The sequence below is a fragment of the Aplidium turbinatum genome, chromosome 7, assembly GCF_918807975.1.
Source record: "Aplidium turbinatum chromosome 7, kaAplTurb1.1, whole genome shotgun sequence".
Classification (NCBI taxonomy): domain Eukaryota; kingdom Metazoa; phylum Chordata; class Ascidiacea; order Aplousobranchia; family Polyclinidae; genus Aplidium; species Aplidium turbinatum.
In genome coordinates, this window is record NC_137478.1 from 24,972,119 (window position 1) to 24,989,888 (window position 17,770).

The 17,770-nt window shown below is 37.5% G+C and overlaps 1 protein-coding gene across 1 annotated transcript; it reads left to right on the forward strand.

Annotated features, from left to right (window-relative positions):
• The first annotated feature begins 13,108 nt into the window (after positions 1–13,108).
• LOC145774639 (uncharacterized) lies at positions 13,109–16,753 on the forward strand. The gene is made up of 3 exons (XM_082585929.1): positions 13,109–13,716; positions 14,218–14,361; positions 15,618–16,753. Exons 1-3 carry the CDS (start codon positions 13,324–13,326, stop codon positions 15,969–15,971), a joined length of 891 nt encoding a protein of 296 aa, XP_082442055.1. The 5' UTR covers positions 13,109–13,323; the 3' UTR covers positions 15,972–16,753.
• The last annotated feature ends 1,017 nt before the right edge of the window (positions 16,754–17,770 follow it).

Genomic DNA, 17,770 nt, shown 5'->3' on the forward strand with positions numbered 1-17,770 from the left:
TAGAGCTCCAGAGTGACGGTACGCTGAAAGCGATGTACCAAAACATTCCAATGCTCAACTTTTATCAACGCTACATAAATGCTGATGATTTTCCAGTCATGCGGAAACATGCTTTGAAATATGTGTCTCTGTTTGGAAGCACCTACCGTTGCGAGCAGTTTTTTTTCCAAATTGAATCTAACAAAAAGTCGGCTTTGCTCCAGACTGACTGATAAAAACGTGGAGATGTAGTTAAGAGTTGCAACATCTTCCGTGTCAGCAGACATCACACGACTCACCAAAAATAAAAACTTTCAGCCATCCCACTAGCTGTGAAAGTGAAATAAATCATTGTCTACTTCGCTACATTTTTTATCTGTAAATAAAATTTCGAAATTTTAGTGGCCCGCCTGTGTTATTTCTCATTTTATGTGGCCCGCAATACTAAAAAGGCTCCCCACCCCTGCCTTAGCTAATGCTTTTAGACTAAAATTGAGACCATTTTTGAATTCTGCATTATGAAAAATGGTGAAATAGACACTTCAACCAACTTTCTACCCCAAGTATAACCCTAAAATCAAAAAACATTGGGAACATCAACAGCGCCACCTAGTGACGACAACAAAATTTCAAAACGCGATATCTCAAAAACCACTTGACCAATTTTCAAAATTTTTTTTTTCCCAAGTTCAAATTTTGAACACAACAAAATATATCAAAACCAACACCTTTTGAAACCTAGTGGTTACATTTCTTTCTAAAATTTGTTGAATTATAATGGAATGCCTCATAAACTTGATTGCTTGATTATATATATAATTTGTTTACTGTATGAACGTGTACGTGCGAATTCAATCACAAAGTTATTATGGTTGAACACAAACTTCTTGCTCCAGTACGGTAACTTCACAAACATTTTCAAAGCATATATGCTTTATTTTGATGTAAAAACAGTTGCCAGCAAAATGCTATTTTGTAACATACTACGAACGTACCACAAGCCTAATTTGCTTCTGATCATACATACGTGGCAACCTTGTTAACAGTGAGCACAATTTTTTACAGTTCTGAGTCAGACACATCAATCTGCTAATTTTAAACACTGCTCTACATGACCCAAATCTAAATAAAATGAACAGAAATATCTTAAATTTGTTGTGTATCGCAGTTTAATAGCACAAAGCCGAAGTCGCTGATCGGAGTTTTCCCAAACAATTTAAAACAAACTCGATGGTTAGCGGAAACTGCGGTTAGCGGAAACTGCGGAAAAATGTTTGCGGAAACTGCGATTAGCGAGGGTTAGGGTTAGAGCATAGATTACTCTATGGTTAGAGTTAGGGTAAGCAGAAACTGAGGAAAAACGTTTGCGGAAACTGCAATCAGCAAGGGTTAGGGTTAGAGCATAGATTACTCTATGGTTATGGTAAAGGTTAGCGGAAGGCAGTGGCCGAGTGGTTAGCGCATTGGGCTCGCAGTCGAGAGCCTGCATGTTCGACTCTAGCCACCCGTACTTGCTGTTGTTTCTCTGGGCAAGAAACTTTACGATAATTGCCTCTACCCAGTGATCGATTTCGAGTAATGGGTAGTACCAAATTTAAGTCATAAGTAGAGTAGACAACCGGAAACAGTCATTGCTGTCGGCTGCAGCGTGGGTCAGGTGTACGTCGGAAGGCGTACACCGATGCATAACGCTCAAGTTCGCTTTCCCACAATACAGGGTAAAGATATGACAAACAAAACTGCGGAAAAATGTTTGCGGAAACTGCGGAAAAATGTGTGCGGAAGCTGCAATCAGCGAGGGTTAGGGTTAGAGCATAGATTACTCTATGGTTAGAATTAGGGTAAGGGTTAACGGAAACTGGGAAAAAAATTTGCGGAAACTGCAATCAGCGAGGGTTAGAGCATAAATTACTCTATGGTTAGAGTTAGGGTTAGCGAAAACCGCGGAAAAATGTTTGCGGAAATTGTGATCAGCGGACTTCGGTTTTGAGCTATTTTTTCTCTCGATCTTTTCAGGGGGAAAATTTTAAAATGCTTGCGGAAACTGCGATCAGCGACTTCAACTTTTTTTAATGTTTTTTCTCGATCTTTTCAAGGTACGAACTGATGGTCCGAACTGTTCATGGTACGAACTAGGTTGCATCCGACAACTTTAGGGATAAGCTGCTTTTACTGGGCTGGCCCTAAGCTTGTTATAAAGTATAGTATGCTTAACCACGTTCTTTAAAAAAGTTATTAATGTTGTTAAAGTGCTCCACATATGGCAATAGGTCTATCACTACTCCATCTTGTTTGTTTGCTGATTCACTGAAACGGTGCAGATCGAATTACAAAAAATTAATAAAATGTTACAGCTTGACTAACATGGACAATAACATTTAGCTCAAGAAGTGAAGAAAAATGGTTCAATTTTCGTAAAGATGTTATTTCTGGACTGGAACCATAGAGAAATAAAACCTAACAACCACACAGCATACCGTAATATAGCCTGATAACATGAAAATAAATTACAAACGTTAAGTCTAGGCCTATACTCATGTTAGCCCTATCAAGTAACCAACTGACTTATGTTCTACATAAATTGAAATAACACAACTTAACTACATATACAAAATCAAAAAAAGAAATGCATAAGAATGAAGCCACAAGGCAGAGAAATGTTTTTTTCATTGTGTGCTTTTGGCTCTCCTCTGTCTTGCCGTTTCATTCTTGTAGCCTACTTGGAAATTTTTTTCTTTTAGATATTCAAACAACTCAATATTTGAGCCAAAATACAAATGCATTAGATGTCTCTGCAAAGAATCAATACTGAACCACAAACCCGTTTTGCACTGTAAAAATTCTTCCTTCTGCAGTCTGCATTCTTCAGTTCAGTCTGCAATCTGCATTTTGGTTGGTCACACTGCTGCGCAGCTTCAGTGTTGCCAAAAACATGACCATAGAATCGACTAGGAAGAAATTTCAATCTCCGTTTTCAATTTCAATCTCAGTTTTCAATTTCAATTCTCTTTCTTGCTTGTTAATTGTGTAATGGTTTACCTTGTTTGAAAGTCAAAATTTTTTTCCTTGCAGCCCATGCTTTACTCTTTTTTTTGTCAGCCGCGTTATCTCAGTGGTACGCGAACGACTCAAGATCAAGCCACGCTGGTTCGGCTCTCGAAATGTGAGCCGGAGCAACGCATTTCAGCAAAGACTTTACATACGTAGACGAGAAACTTGGCTTTTTTCGTGCTTTATCTCCGTTCCAGTCACGCTTCAGTGGTCCTAACTGACTTCCCTCAGAAGGTTGCGAGATTGCCGGCAGCATATTAAAAAGAACTCTATTGCAGAAAATTAGCGATTGGTTTGATGGAATGATGCTTGTGTACGGTAATTGAGATGTCCAGTGAGACCTTATCTCATATTATTATTGTTATTATCATATTATACCAGCTCAGTGGCCGAGTGGTTTCGCCTTCGGCTCTGGTGCTGGTAGATCTGAGATCGATTCCAGGTCGGGTCAAACCGAAGACTTTAAAAACGGTACCGATTGTGTTCTATCCTGCATAGCGCAGTGAGAATGAGTCGGGTAATAATGTGATAACATCGTAAACCTGATACAAATTAAAAAGGAGCCCTGTCGCTAAAAGACCTTAGCTGTTGTAGAGCGACAATAAATAAAACCATAACATTATTATTATCATATTATAGACCTAGCTTACAGTTGCATTATAGCCTAAGCATTTCAGCAAGGTAGGTAGGCCCAGATCAAGTTACTTTACTTAGTGGTATAACATTCTGTCATTCCATGGCTCCAAGTTTCTGTTCTGTTCCTGGATGTTCTACCAGGTATAAAAAGGAATACTAGTCCTATGTTTACATTAAGCAAGTGAAAAGTTTAAAGTTTTTGAAGAAAGGCACTGATGAATATCAACATCAAGAATTGCTTAATCGTTTGGTATTATCATATCGAAATCCAAATGTAAAAGAAGATAACATAAACTCTCAAATTCATCGTGGGCAATGTGGAATTTGCGAGAAGCATTTCAAAACTTGTGATTTCATCTTGAGTAAGTTCTGTTGAATTTCATCATTGATTGCTGGTATCAGTTGAAAAATCGGTAGGTTTACAGACAGTAGGCCTATCGGTATGTTAAATATTCATATTGCGTTAGGTGACTCAGGTGACGTTAGGTGCGTTAGGTGACAAGGCGAATATCTCAAGACAGCCTCGAAGCCTACTTTGGTCACCAAAGAGCGTTGGGGAGAAGGCATCAAAATCCCAATATTAATGAGTTTGGATACCGAAACAACACCATTGTGTTAAAGCGCGAATTACATCACGGTTGTGCAGTTGGTCAACCTTTCAAGAAACGCCGGAAAGAGTAGTGGTCCATTTTTAAATTTGCTTGTGACTGCCTAGTGTTTTATGATAATGTTAATGTTGAGTTTCTGCGAATGAACTATTATTGATTGATATTCTTTTTGGAAAAAACAACAACAACAAATAACTGGAAATACTTGTATTCAATAAGTGAAAAGAAAGCAATTCGTCCTCTACTCTAGTGTAAGGTCATAAGAGAAATAACACATGACTTAAAAAGGCAAGCCGAATAACAGATAAAATACAACAATCACAGCCAACAAATAAGAATAGGCTACGGCACAGAACACAAATAGAAAAAACGAATCACTTACGGTACAGAGTTCAATAGCAAGTTACAGCTTTTTCAAAGAGTTGCGAAGAAACTTAGGCTACTGTTCTTTGCTGTGGAATTTTCTGCTAATGACTTAGCAAAACGATGGCCCCTAATTTAAAAAAATAAGCGAGCAATTCTGTGGACGCACGAGACGCATGGCCTGGTATCTTCAAGATCCATATGTACACACATTTTTGTTGTATATGTACTTGGACATGTGGCGATGCCAGACACTCGTTCATAATAGGCCTATTTAAATCGATACCAGCGAACGACTTGCTCTTTCGAAAGGCTTTTTCCAAAGCAATCAATATGCGAAGAAGGAGGTCCGTTATTTCGAGCAGTGAAGAATCCAAACTTTTTTTAACGCACCTTTGCAAAAAAGATTTTTTTGTTTCCTTGTTCCAAGATTTGCGTAGCAGATTTTTTATTATATAACCTCCAATATATTTCACTGTTTTTTTATCCTCGTCACTGATAACAATGTCTGAAGATTGCTGGCAGCAGCTTCATTCTTCCGTTCGCAAAAAATTATTGGAATGACATCTAAACATTTTAGGAGCTCGCCTATCGAAAGACCAATTTCGCAGGACAACCGCTTAGCGTCTTGAGAAAATAGCCGTAGCTTATCAATCGCCCTTCATCACGACTTTTCAAAAACTCTGAAAAAGAAAGCACAACCATCTCAATGTTAGCTACTGTATATCTGTAAAACAGGAATACATTTTACTTTATCAAATACCAGCTGACCAATAGCCTTACTCTTACCGCTCTTACAAAAAGTAACAATATTTCTTTTATCATGCACATTGCACACTTTCTAAGGGGGCTGAACTGAATTAAAATCTCGGTAGTAGGACTATTTGACAAGATCAAACTTCAAATGAAATCGGAAACTTGAATGTGGAAACTCCCAAGCAGGTCTGGATCAAATGGTCCTATGCATAGCCTAACGCCTCCGCCGTTTTCCCGTAAATGGAGGATAAAGATGAAGAATTAAAAAAAGCATGCAACATTCTTCACTAGTTGGTTGTTCTTAAATCGATTGTTGTCATAAAATTAGCCTACAACTTACCGTCGTAAATGGAAGTCATGACTTCAATAGCTTTTGGAGTAATGTCGGAAGACTTCTTTGTCAATTCTGCTGCAACTGCTAGGCACGATCCACGTTGAATTACAGTATTTCCAATAAAGCATTCGAGTGGTATCTGGTTGGTGTATAGCCTACCGATGTATCAAGACTTAAACTTAAAGCTTTGTAATCAAAGTCACAAAAAACTATCTCACAACTTTTAAAACATGAAGCTTACGGGCGGAAGTCGGTATGAGCGGCAAACGTCTGGGTGACAGACCTTTACGCAGCTCCAAACAATCCCTGGCTCCAAAATAGGCAGTTGTAAAGAGAACCACAACAAACAGTCTCTGTTGAAGTAGATTAACATGTTAAACCATAGATTTTAGACAGACTATATCAACGATAGAGTTGAAGTATTACTAGTAAAAGTTCCGCTGAAATATTTTACTGTCCGAAGCACGGTCTTCATTCACAGTCTTTATATTACTTATCTATATATTATATTATTAATATAGAAACTGTGCTCCATTATTACCTCCACGTGTATTTCCCAATCTTCATCAGAAAGGAATAGGTTTTCACCAGACACTGCCATTGCTATTTCTGTATAAGCAATAAGCATGAAGCTTCTGCTTCCAGAAGTTTGAAATTGTAAGAAAGTGTCATTTTCTGTTTTGCCAATGGAAAGCCAGTTAGATCCAGTCATGCGTGGCAAGGCAGACACATGATTTTAACGCGGCTTTGGTTTATTGCATTAAAATCGCCTTTTTCGTTTTTCGCAGTTTCTCGTCTACGTATGTAAAGTCTATGATTTCAGGATTGCTCTTCATTCAGCGGCACCAAGTGGATGGAATAATCGCCAGACAACAACACCTCAACACAAGTGGAAACTTCATTTTGTCCAACTCGGTAACCGGGCCTGTGTCTGGTTCAAAGCTTCTTCAAGTAAGGTAGCCTATGCGAAACCAGGTGAGAAACTGCAAGGATTAAGCTCTCAAAGAAGCTTCACCAGCCCCAGGATGAAGATTCAATCAATCAAGTAATCAACCATGTCATAACTTATAAGAAGCTACCGTCTAATTGTGACCGTTCGAACGGTAGGTGCCTCAAAAATCCCATTGTCAGGCATTGTCGCCTTTAACTTGCCAATGCTTGACATTTGTCACATTTTTTGGCTATAAAAAATGGGATGCAGCTGACTCGATGACTGTTAGGCTATTAGTCAGTAAAGACACTTTTTCGAGCGAACCAGCTGCCACCAGGGGCTTTATCCACTTTTAGAATTCGGGGGGGGGGGGCAGTGATTTTGGACAATGGGTTAAAATCATCAGTCATTTCAACTTCTGGGGGGCTACGCCCCCCAGATCCCCCATTGTAGCGTCGGCTTCATTGATCATCTGCGTCAGGGGTGGGGAACCTTTTTAGTATCGCAGGCCACATAAAATGAGAAATAACACAGGCGGCCACTAAAATTTCGAAATTGTATTTACAGATAAAAAATGAAGCGAAGTGGATAATGATTTATTTCACTTTCACAGCTAGTGGGATGGCTGAAAGTTTTCATTTTTGGTGAATGGTGTGATGTTTGCTGACACGGAAGATGTTGCAACTCTTAACTGCATTTCCACGTTTTTGTCCAATCTTTCTCGAACATTCTGCCTTCATCACCAATCTTTTTTTTCTTTCCAGACGCCATTATACGGTACAAAGTAAAATTTTGCTAATTTAAGAAGTAGGCCTAGGCTACTCTGAAAAACACTTTTCACGAATTGTATAGCTGACCGATTAACAATAACTGGTCACATTGTGACGTAGGCCTACACATTGTTGTTGCAAATGGCCTTCTATGATGGAATAACTACTCATAGAAGCTAGGCAAGTGACTACTTTGCTATGAACTCAAATACGGAAGAAAATTTCACAAATAAACCTCCATTCATTCTGTAAGCGAACAAGACAAAACTGCTAAAATCCCTAAATCATCAAATTCCCTAAACTAGTCCCTAAAAGTGGTCAAAAGACCCGATTTAGGGACAAATTCCTGTAAAATGAGAGCACTGGATGTGGGCTACTTGCGTTTTCCTGCACTACGCTGCCAGCCAAGCTAATGCAAATGTCAGCCAATGCAAACGAAATGTTGTCACGCCGCCAGCTATGAAGCTAATGCAAATGGCAAATGTCATCCATTTGGGTTTTCGCGCGTTTTTTACGATTTCACGTCACCGACAACGTAGCTTCTGGTTGGCTCAAGGTTTTTAACAACGGATGGACTGCGCATCGTCATCTCTCTTTTGCAATTTTTAAAGAAAGCACGTTCAGATGTTCGCCATTGTTATGGTTATAGTGTACCAATTCCGCCCGTTTGTCTTTGTCAATGCTTTAGATATGGCGTGCTGTGCATATGGATGTAGTAAACGAAAAAAATACAATTCAGATGATAAAAGGAGTAGATATTATTCCAAGATATTTACTAATCTCTCGGATCATGTGTTTGAATGCACCGTTACCAATAGTCATATTTTTACACTAGTCAAAACTGTGTCCAAATGTTATTTAAAAATTAAGTTTTACCGCATTGGTAAGGAAACCTGCAAGCAAATACAAGCTAAAATGGTTCGTAAAATGCTTAACAAAAATTCTGTCTTAACAAAAATTCTTAACAAACGTCTGCAGACGTTGAATCAGTGTAAAAATGACAGATTTTTTTATATGGGTTGGCTGTAACAGCGCAGCTTTCACGCAAATTTGAGACACTATAATGGCGAACGCCTTTTTTTAATTTCTTCAATCGAGATGCGAGAAGCGCTGTCTAGTTGTTATAAGATGTCTATGGTTAAAATGCTTGCCTACGAACACATGGTACAGGAAACTGTTGTCCAATTATTCAGCTCTGTGTTGTCATATTTTTTTTCAAAAATAAAAATGAAAACTTCGAAAACAAAAATGAACGGAGCACGTAAAAATTGCGAGATGAAACTACAGCCCTGATCAATTTTAAGAAGGCAAAGTATAGTTATATAGAGCCATAGTAGAACACTAAAAAAACTAGCTGCTGCTAACAAACTTGAAAAACTGCAGCTAAATTTGCGAATTAGTGTTTTTTTTCACAATAGTTTTTTTTCAATTTTTAAAAAAATTTTTTTTCAATAGTTTTTTTTCAATTTTCAATATGTTTTTTTTCAATTAGTGATCCTCATAGTGATGCATGATTTAGAAAAACATTAAAGTTTTTTTTTATTTATAGCAATAACGTAAAGAAATTGAGGGGTTACCGTAGTTCGCCCGCAAATAATGACGTTGGCCCAACGTTCTGTACAACTGCACACCAACATTGGAAAAAACGACTTCCTAATTCTAAGTTTTTTTGCATTTTCGTTGTCCCATTACAATTGTAAAGGGAATACCATGAAGCAAACTTAAACAATTCTACGAAGGTATCTTCAATTAAAATATTTCAAAAGTTGGCAAAGTTGGCAAAACTACACTACCCTCAGCCAACCCGAACAACCGTCAGCCAACGTTGGGCCAAGGAAAAATGTTTACTGGGAAAACCATTCGCAATATACCGAGAATGCAGAGCCTACTCCTTTTTGAGCTGTTGTTTCAATATATTTTTGGTGAAAAAATTTTGACGCGGACAACATGGAACAGTCACTCGGGCCGCATTCGGCCCACGGGTTCCCCACCCCTGATATACGTGCACAGGGTTTCCAAATGGTTTCACAAAGTATGTATCCGAAATGGTATTATTGGGTCAGCATTCAACTAAGTTAAAACTCCACAATGTAAAAGTTTGTCTCGTAGTTCAGGGTTACCAAATCAAAAAAGTGATAACAGCCGAAATATTTTTTTTCCAAATTTGATCAATAAAATATCACAAAAACTTTTCAAAGCCAAATGAGTGGGGGGGTGACTTTGCATTGGCCACACCCCCACTTCAATAAGTGGGGGTACCTCCTCACCCCCCTGGATATAGCCCATGGCTGCCACCATTGCGCCGCGGCGCGATCTACTAAGAAAGGTGGGACAACTTCCCCTATGAACTCAACTGATTGCAGTCAATAAGATCCTTTTTTCACTCAATTCAGTTAAAAAAGAAAAAAAGAGCATTGACAGAGGATGGGAATCGAACACACGTCATCGAAATAACTATTTCCTTGCCCTAACCCCTTTAGACCACGCTGCTGATGGAGATACTTTTATTTTACAATTTTGGTAAAGAGGTGACTTTCTTCAACCCTAGACAGATAAAACCAAGCAACCAATGCGTTTTTGCCTAACGGAATTAAACCTCCATGTGATGTGCCTTTCTCCCTTGCTATTGTCGTTTCATTCTTATAAGCATTTCGTTTTTCAATTCATTGTATAGATCAGTTATTTATTTTCAATGCCTAGATATAATCAGTTATTTTTCGTTACTTGAAAAGGGCCAACATATGTGTATTGTGTATCATGTGTATGGCCGAAAATCTTCGTAGTTTATAGTTTTTATGTTCAGTTTGATGTATTAGCCTATGTTAGGCTAAATACCGTGTGGTTGCTTGGTTTTATGTATCTGTATATAGACCTACTTTTATTTATAGGCTACTTAATTTACTTTGTATTGAAAATCTTTCTAATATCTAGAAGAACGCTCAGAATATCGGTAGCCTATAGGCACTTAAAAATAAAATTTTTGGTATGATAACGAATCATTGGACCAAACAGAAGTTACAGGAATCAGAAAAGTACAGGTAAAATAGATAAAGAAAAGCACAAACACTTCTGATAGAAGGTAAAGTTAGTGAACGTACCGCCGTTACTACCGTGGTCTAGTGAGTTCCGGCTTAGGAATACATTTCGATGATGTGGGTTCGATTCCATCTCTGTCGATAATAACTCTTCTTTTCTGTATTTTCTAACAAAGTTCAAAGTAGAATCCAATCCCTGGCTAAATGCTAGAGGGATCACAATTCGACGTTATAGTCGCTTAAACATATGTTTTGATGGGTTGGCGGTATCTTATGGGGAATTGTCATGTTTCAGTGGCTAACCAAAATATCACGTGCTGCGTCACATGACTGAAGTCAGTTGATTTGCAAGGAAAACTGCCCTATGTTATAGTCTTTCGCTACTTTCTGTCTGTTGTGAGAAGTGAGAACAAGTTTGTTATAGTGCTATTTTTTCGTATTGTTTATAATATTGCACCCTACTATTCTCGCAACAGACGAAATAAAAGTTTTCTATCTTTCATGTCTGGCATTGCCAGGGTTGACAGCTGTTTCAATCGGACCAGTTTTGCAGATTACCGTTTGAGCATATTAATTTCCTTGATTGTATGACGAGACTACCTCCAGGATGCAGTTGGAAAGTCTCACATATTTTACATTATTATTGCATAAATTGTGCTTAACATCTAATTTTCAGCAAAACAAGCCAAAAATATGTCTAGATGCAAATATTGCTTATTTTACTTACTTCTGTAAGTGGGAAAATGACAAATTTGTCATGGTTATGATTGTAACAATTAAGACTCTTAGAAATTTTCCCAAATAGCAACATATTTGGCCGTGTTCTAGTAGGCCGTGATATGCAGATAAAAGACGATACGATTAAAAATATCATCATCATTATTTTTCATCCTGAGGTAGCCCAGTGCTGAGCGAAGGCCTTCCTCTTTTCTTACCAATCCAGTAGATCGTGTGTTTTTGTATTTAGTTGCTTACAATTCTTTGCCAATCTTGTTCTTCATCTCATTTTGACCGCCCTTGACCATTTTAGTTGATTGATTGCTTGCTTGATTGCTTGAATCTTTATCCTCGGACTGGGAAAGCTTCTTGCAGAGCTTAACCCTGGCAGTTTCGCATACTTGTAGAGGCTTCGGATCACTGACGCAGGCCTGGTCACCGAGATTGACAGAGTGAAGTTTCCGATTGTTGAAGTCTTGTTGCCGGGGAACTATTCCATCCATCAGATGCCGCTGAATGGAGAGCAGTCCTTAACGTGCGTTGCTCAAGCGCACACCCCGAGAGTCGAACCAGCGCCGCTTAATCTTGAAGTTTCTTCGTTCCAGAAGTGACGCGCTAACCAATTGAGCTATCGGGGCGGACTATAGTTGTTTATTATTATTAGTTATTACAAAAACCGTAATTTTGTTTGACTTCAAATCCATTCAGCAGTTTTTAGTCTCGCCATAATATTCAACCCATCATAATAGGTTCATGTGCTCTTTGCATTGATCTTGAAGAGTTAACTTTTTCGCAAGTTTCCAAATTTAAGTACCATATGTAGCTTAACAGTTGGAAGGATGCAATGGTCATAGACTTGTTTTTTGCGACAATGGAATTTTTGATTTAAATATTGAACTTGCTAACCAAGCAATAGGCTATTCTACTTGTTATTTCGTTTTTGTGCTGGAGTTGATTGTAAACTATATCGATCAACTCTTATGATTGTTACTTCATCAATTGCAATATTACTAGCTAGGCCTCCCTACCTGTCTCTGCCAATGCAGGAACATAACTTTTTCTTTGTCTACGTTCATTTAAATACCAGCATTTTTGGCTTTCCTTGTTAAGTTCTTTTAGCCTTCTATGTAGCTGTTTTGGCTTTTCAGATTATGTCATAAGAATTAGGCTATGGGAACGTTCAAATATTACGTAACGCTTTTTTTTCCGAATTTTTGACCCCCCCCCTCCCCCATGTAACGCCAACGTAACGCTTTTTTCAATCCGCCCCTCCCCCATGTAACGCTTTTTTACTACGAATTCAGCACAAAAAACTACCATTCCGTACTCGAAAGCATTACGTAACGTTTTGCTTGAACCCCCTCTCCCCCCGATGTGACGCTAACGTAACGCTTTGCATAAACCCCCCCCTCCCCCTCGAAGGCGTTACGTAATATTTGAACGTTCCCTATGTCATCAGCAAAACGTAACCGAAATTCACTTATAGCCTAACTTAAATGTAATCAAAAATAACTTAGGCTATATCTAGCTTATAAGTTGTACGTACAATAGGCTATTTGAAATACCTAAAAATACATCAAAGGACATCGGAAAATACCTAAATATAATGGTTAGGTTTGCACACAATATTTTTTGTAATCGTGTGTATTGCCTTCCTATAAATTGCGTGATTGTATTAACATGTGTACTTATTGGAATGTGGATTGAAGATGTAATACAATACCGCAAGTGTGGACGTGCGTTAAGTCACTCACATTGCAGGATGTGTCAACACTACTCCTTTTGTTTCTTTGCTCAGCCGAATGAATTGTATGTACATTTATCACATACTGTATGTTTAATTTGCGCTGGTATGGTTTCCGGGCAATAATTTTTATCATCGCTTCAGAAAAAATACATATAAGTTTAGTTATTAGTTTACCATTTTACTGCAAGCAAAGGTCAAGTAGATAGGCTATCGAGAAAAAAAAGCAGGGTTTTCAGTAACAAGTTGCAATTTCAGTCTCATAAATAAAAGATATATAAAAGAATGACAAAGATTGATACCCCATTCTGAAGTTTGGAAGCAATTAAGGCAGGCTTGTCACGTTTTAGAGTATAGTTTATTAGCTGTTTCTATCAAAAACCGACATTCAGTGTTGTCATGTGGTGCTTAAGAAGTTTTTCTGCTATCTTTCAAGGTGTCTTTGCACCCTCATCATCCGTCAAAATAAGTTTTCAGTGCAGCCAGAAATATCTTCCTTATTGTTCATCATTCTGCGAGATGGTTTGTCGTTCTAAATCTTCCTTGCAAGCTTCTTTCGAAAACACTGCGGATGTGCAGTCTCAACAGCAGCACATGGCCTACCCGTTGATGACAAAACCAGTATTGCCTAATGCAAAAAAGACTACAATTTCTTACCACCCTTGCGCTATCAGCAATCGTGAAGAAATGATCAATTTCATGCTTAATTTGTTTGTCGTAAGAGAGCCACTCATGAAAGCATTTGGAGTAACTCCTCAAAATGCCAAAAAGTATGTGGCGTACAACATTGACGTAAGTAACAACGCTTTAGTAGGCTACACACTAGCTTAAACATATGCTTCGGATACGGGGTGTATCAGTGTTTCAACAAAATGGAAAAAATAGTGTTTGTAATTAAAGCATTTAACTCTCAGAATATCTCACCCTGTAAAAATTGCAGTTAACTATAAAGATGTGAATATTTTAAGCTTTCAATTTGTTAGGAAACGTGCAATAATAAACTAAAGTTTTAAAAAAAAATGCCAATTGAATTTTTTTTTTATATATTTGAAAGCTGTGACATTGCATTTCTGATCGACGTTTGAAAGGGAAAAAAGTTTATTGTGAAACATGTAGGCCTACAATTTTCTTGCAACGAAAAAACCCAACTTTTAGAAGTGATTAAAACAATGGAATAGCCTATTGTACAAAATGTTGGTTTTGTGTGTGTACTGTGTATGCTTACAATAAGCTGTAATTAGATTAGCCTACATTCTTATGCCGTTGCTAGTTTTGTACATCACTGATTTTCAGGAATCACTCAATCACACTGCCTCATTTTTTGCTGTGAATAACACCACCGAAAAAATGTGCGGCTTGCGAGTGAACTCCATAGGTTTGCGCAACCCAGAAGAATTGCGGATAAATTTTGGCCCGGAGAGTAATGCATTTGCGAAAGTAAGTAAGAAGTTTTTCCATAGTCAGGGATTTAGAAGAGATCCCTTACCCTGTAGGCTATGTAGCCTAAGATGTTTCCCATTTAATAAGGAAATTTAATTTTTACAAACCAACAGGTAGACGTCGTTAAACGTTGAATCAACGTTAAAACATTGACTTTTGCCAACCGGGATATTGTCTCAAAGTTTCACACTTTGAAATTGATAGCGAATGGTTAGGTCTTTACCGTGCTGATTGTTGAGTGAGTGATAACTTAAGACTTGATAGACAGATGTGCCAAAATTAACACTTTTTAATCCGAAAATAACCTTTTCAAATTGTTGTGAAGTTATTTTCTTTTTTCTTATAATTGTAGCCTACTTGTACACAATATTTTGTTGGCAAATTAATAATACAATTTAACAAATGATGAAGTTAATTTCTACAGTTTTAGGCCTTATAATAATAAAGTGAGAACTAAGTACCGTAATCGAAATATTTATCATTATCAAGTGGCTCTGCTTCCAGACATTAATCTGCTGAAGCACATCCCTTTCAATAAATTTAATTTGATCCGATAATTATATTGACCGTTGGCTGCATTACCGAATGGTGAGAGCCCTAGTTCAACGTTGGGCGCGGGTTATAACGAAAAAAAATTATTGGACAAGTTATTTCGTTAAACGAAGCAAATCGAGTTAAGTAAGAGTTTCACTGTCCACTATTGTCTGCATCGCTAACAATAACTTACTCTACGGATTTTTGATTTAAATGATATTTTGCCTTCTGTGTGATACGAAGCATTAAAACAACACAGATTTTTTAGAAAAAAGTTTGGGCTACACTGTTTCTTTGTTTAGTGAGTATGTAGTCTATGTAGTCTACTATAGCCAAGTTTTTATTGTTTCTGATCAGGGGATTTCAATAAGAAAATATTTGTAGGTTTACAGTTTTCGAGCAACAAATAATGTCAAGGTAAACGAAACTCAAATTTGTGTAGTGGTTTAAACATAAGTGATAGACAGCATAACCCATCTGAATTTTAAAGACAGCTTACTGATTTGAAGTCGAATATCTGCCTTCGAGAAATTACTAACAAGAAAAATAGGCTAATAGCCTAAGATATGATTTTACATAAGCGTCGATTTGTAGTTATTTTACCTTTACAGATGATCCTTAATTGAAATATCAATTTAGCAATCAGTCATGTTCTCTAAAATTTTGAAGATTATCATACTTAGAAACCATTGACAATTTATATGATTTTTCTTTTACAGTTTATGCATTTTGTGGAAGATGAAATGGATAATTTGTTGAACACCGAAAGATGCATGCGGCATATAGCAATTTGTGTGGATCCGTCTGCTTCTCAGTGTGGCGTTGCAACTGAGCTGATGAAACTATCTTTGGATTTTGCGAAAAAACAACAACTTTTGGGATTGATGGCGATGTGCAGCTATGAGCTTCCTTACATCCTGGCTACAAAGATGGGATACAAAGTTGTAAAAACTGTCTCGTATCACAAATATGCAGATCACAATCATTCGTTAAGCAAACTACAAGTTCAATCCTTATTGGACCTTGCTATCAAGGAAGATGTTGCAAGAATATTACTAAAAAAATTACCATGAATAACATTAAATTGATGTGAGATTTTTACAGTCGTGCAAACTAGCATGATTGTGTTAAACAGCCAAAGAAAGTGAGTTGTATAGTTTTAGGAAGATAATTTATTGGCTTTTGAACGTACAGTAGGCGACACCGGATACAAACGATTTAGTTTACCCTATCGACAAGGGGGGGTCGTTTTGATCTTATCACCATTTTGCTTCTGTTTCGTAGAAAGGCAAATAGGAAATAAACGACCTGCGTTTAATCTTCAAACGTCAAGGCTAAAAAGTCATGTCATGAAACAACCGAATAAGTCTGCTCCTTCTGGCATATGGCAACTGAAAACAATTTTATCTGACGGGAGTGTCAGCTGTTTAACAGGAAACAGTTAGTTTACCACAAGCTGTCACAATTAATTCTTGGTCTACTTACTTTATTCGTGTGGAGTAAGCTGCTACAATTAGTAGCCTATCTGCTTCAATAATATCATCAAATCAAGTTTAGGATAATAAATGATAGGCCTAACATTTATCGTTTACTACGTATTCTTGCTTGTGATTTAGCCTATAAACAGTATTGATATCAGAGATGAATGGAATCTGATTTTGTTCACTCTCACTGTATTCTGGTTTACAGCCTACGCAAATACTAAACCATTCCAATTCAGCTCCAGAAAATATCATGGTGTAGGTGTAGCCTATAGCCTATTGAATCCAATCATGTTAAACTGTGAATTGCTGCTCGATTTATTAGAAAATACGCCTATACTTTTTACAGAGAAAGCAAATATATTCGCTGAAGACAGTTAGTTTCTGTGGTTTTGTTCATTCAGCAAGGCTTCAAAACACGGATGCAGCTCCAATTACCGAGCGTTTGACAAAATATGCTTCTTCTTGCTAGTGAAGCATAGGCTACAATCAGAATCAGTTATAGACATTTTTATTGTTTAGTTGAGTTTATGTAATGTCCACCCATCACAACGTTAGTCCACCTCGTTAGCTCAGTGGTTAAGCGCCCCACTCAAGATCACGCCGCGTTGGTTTAGCTCTCGAAGTTTCCGCTTGAGCAACGCATTTCAGGATTGCTCCTCATTTAGCGGTACCTATTGGATGGAATAATTCACAGGCAACAACTTACACTTCAACAACAATCAGAAAATTTTACTTTGACAATCTCGGTAAACATCCCTGCGTCAAAAGCCTCTCCTGCTCTTTAAGTTATTTATGCGAAACTACCCGCAATACCCTATCACAGGCTTTGTCAGTCCGAAGATGAAGATTCAAAACCAACCAACCAAAACAAACCTCTATGAGCTTGTTTGAGCCAGCTAACAACATCTATTTATTGCCTTAGCCTACTTGTTACTTTGGTTTCTAAGTCAACTTGAAGGGTGAGAATTTCGCCACGAAGGTATAGCACACGCAACCGCTTTTTTGCGCTTCTAAGATAGACTATGACCTAATCTTCACTGACGCACAAACAGCATTTTACAAGAGAACTGATGGAGAGTTTTAGTCTACTATTATTTTCAATTAAACTTATAGACAAATAAAACCTAACAACCACACGGCATTTATTTTATGTTATTATGTTAAATGACGTGTGGTTGTTATTTGTCTATGATTAAAAAAATCACCTCTCTATCAAAATTGTAAAAGTGTTTTGATTAAAAACTCTTCTTAACTTATTAAGCGTTTTCAATTTTAGCAATTGTAAAATGTTGAAATAGGCTAACACATGTTTTATATAGCTTCCTTTGAAAAAGAAGCAAGTTAAGTATAAAAATCTATTCATAGCCTATGCAGCTATGAGAGTAACC

Coding starts and splice junctions, on each gene's coding strand:
- LOC145774639 (XM_082585929.1), top strand. CDS start 13,324: ATGTGGTGCTTAAGAAGTTTTTCTGCTATCTTTCAAGGTGTCTTTGCA. Junction 13,717..14,217: donor ATGTGGCGTACAACATTGAC/GTAAGTAACAAC, acceptor ACTGATTTTCAG/GAATCACTCAATCACACTGC. Junction 14,362..15,617: donor AGAGTAATGCATTTGCGAAA/GTAAGTAAGAAG, acceptor TTTCTTTTACAG/TTTATGCATTTTGTGGAAGA.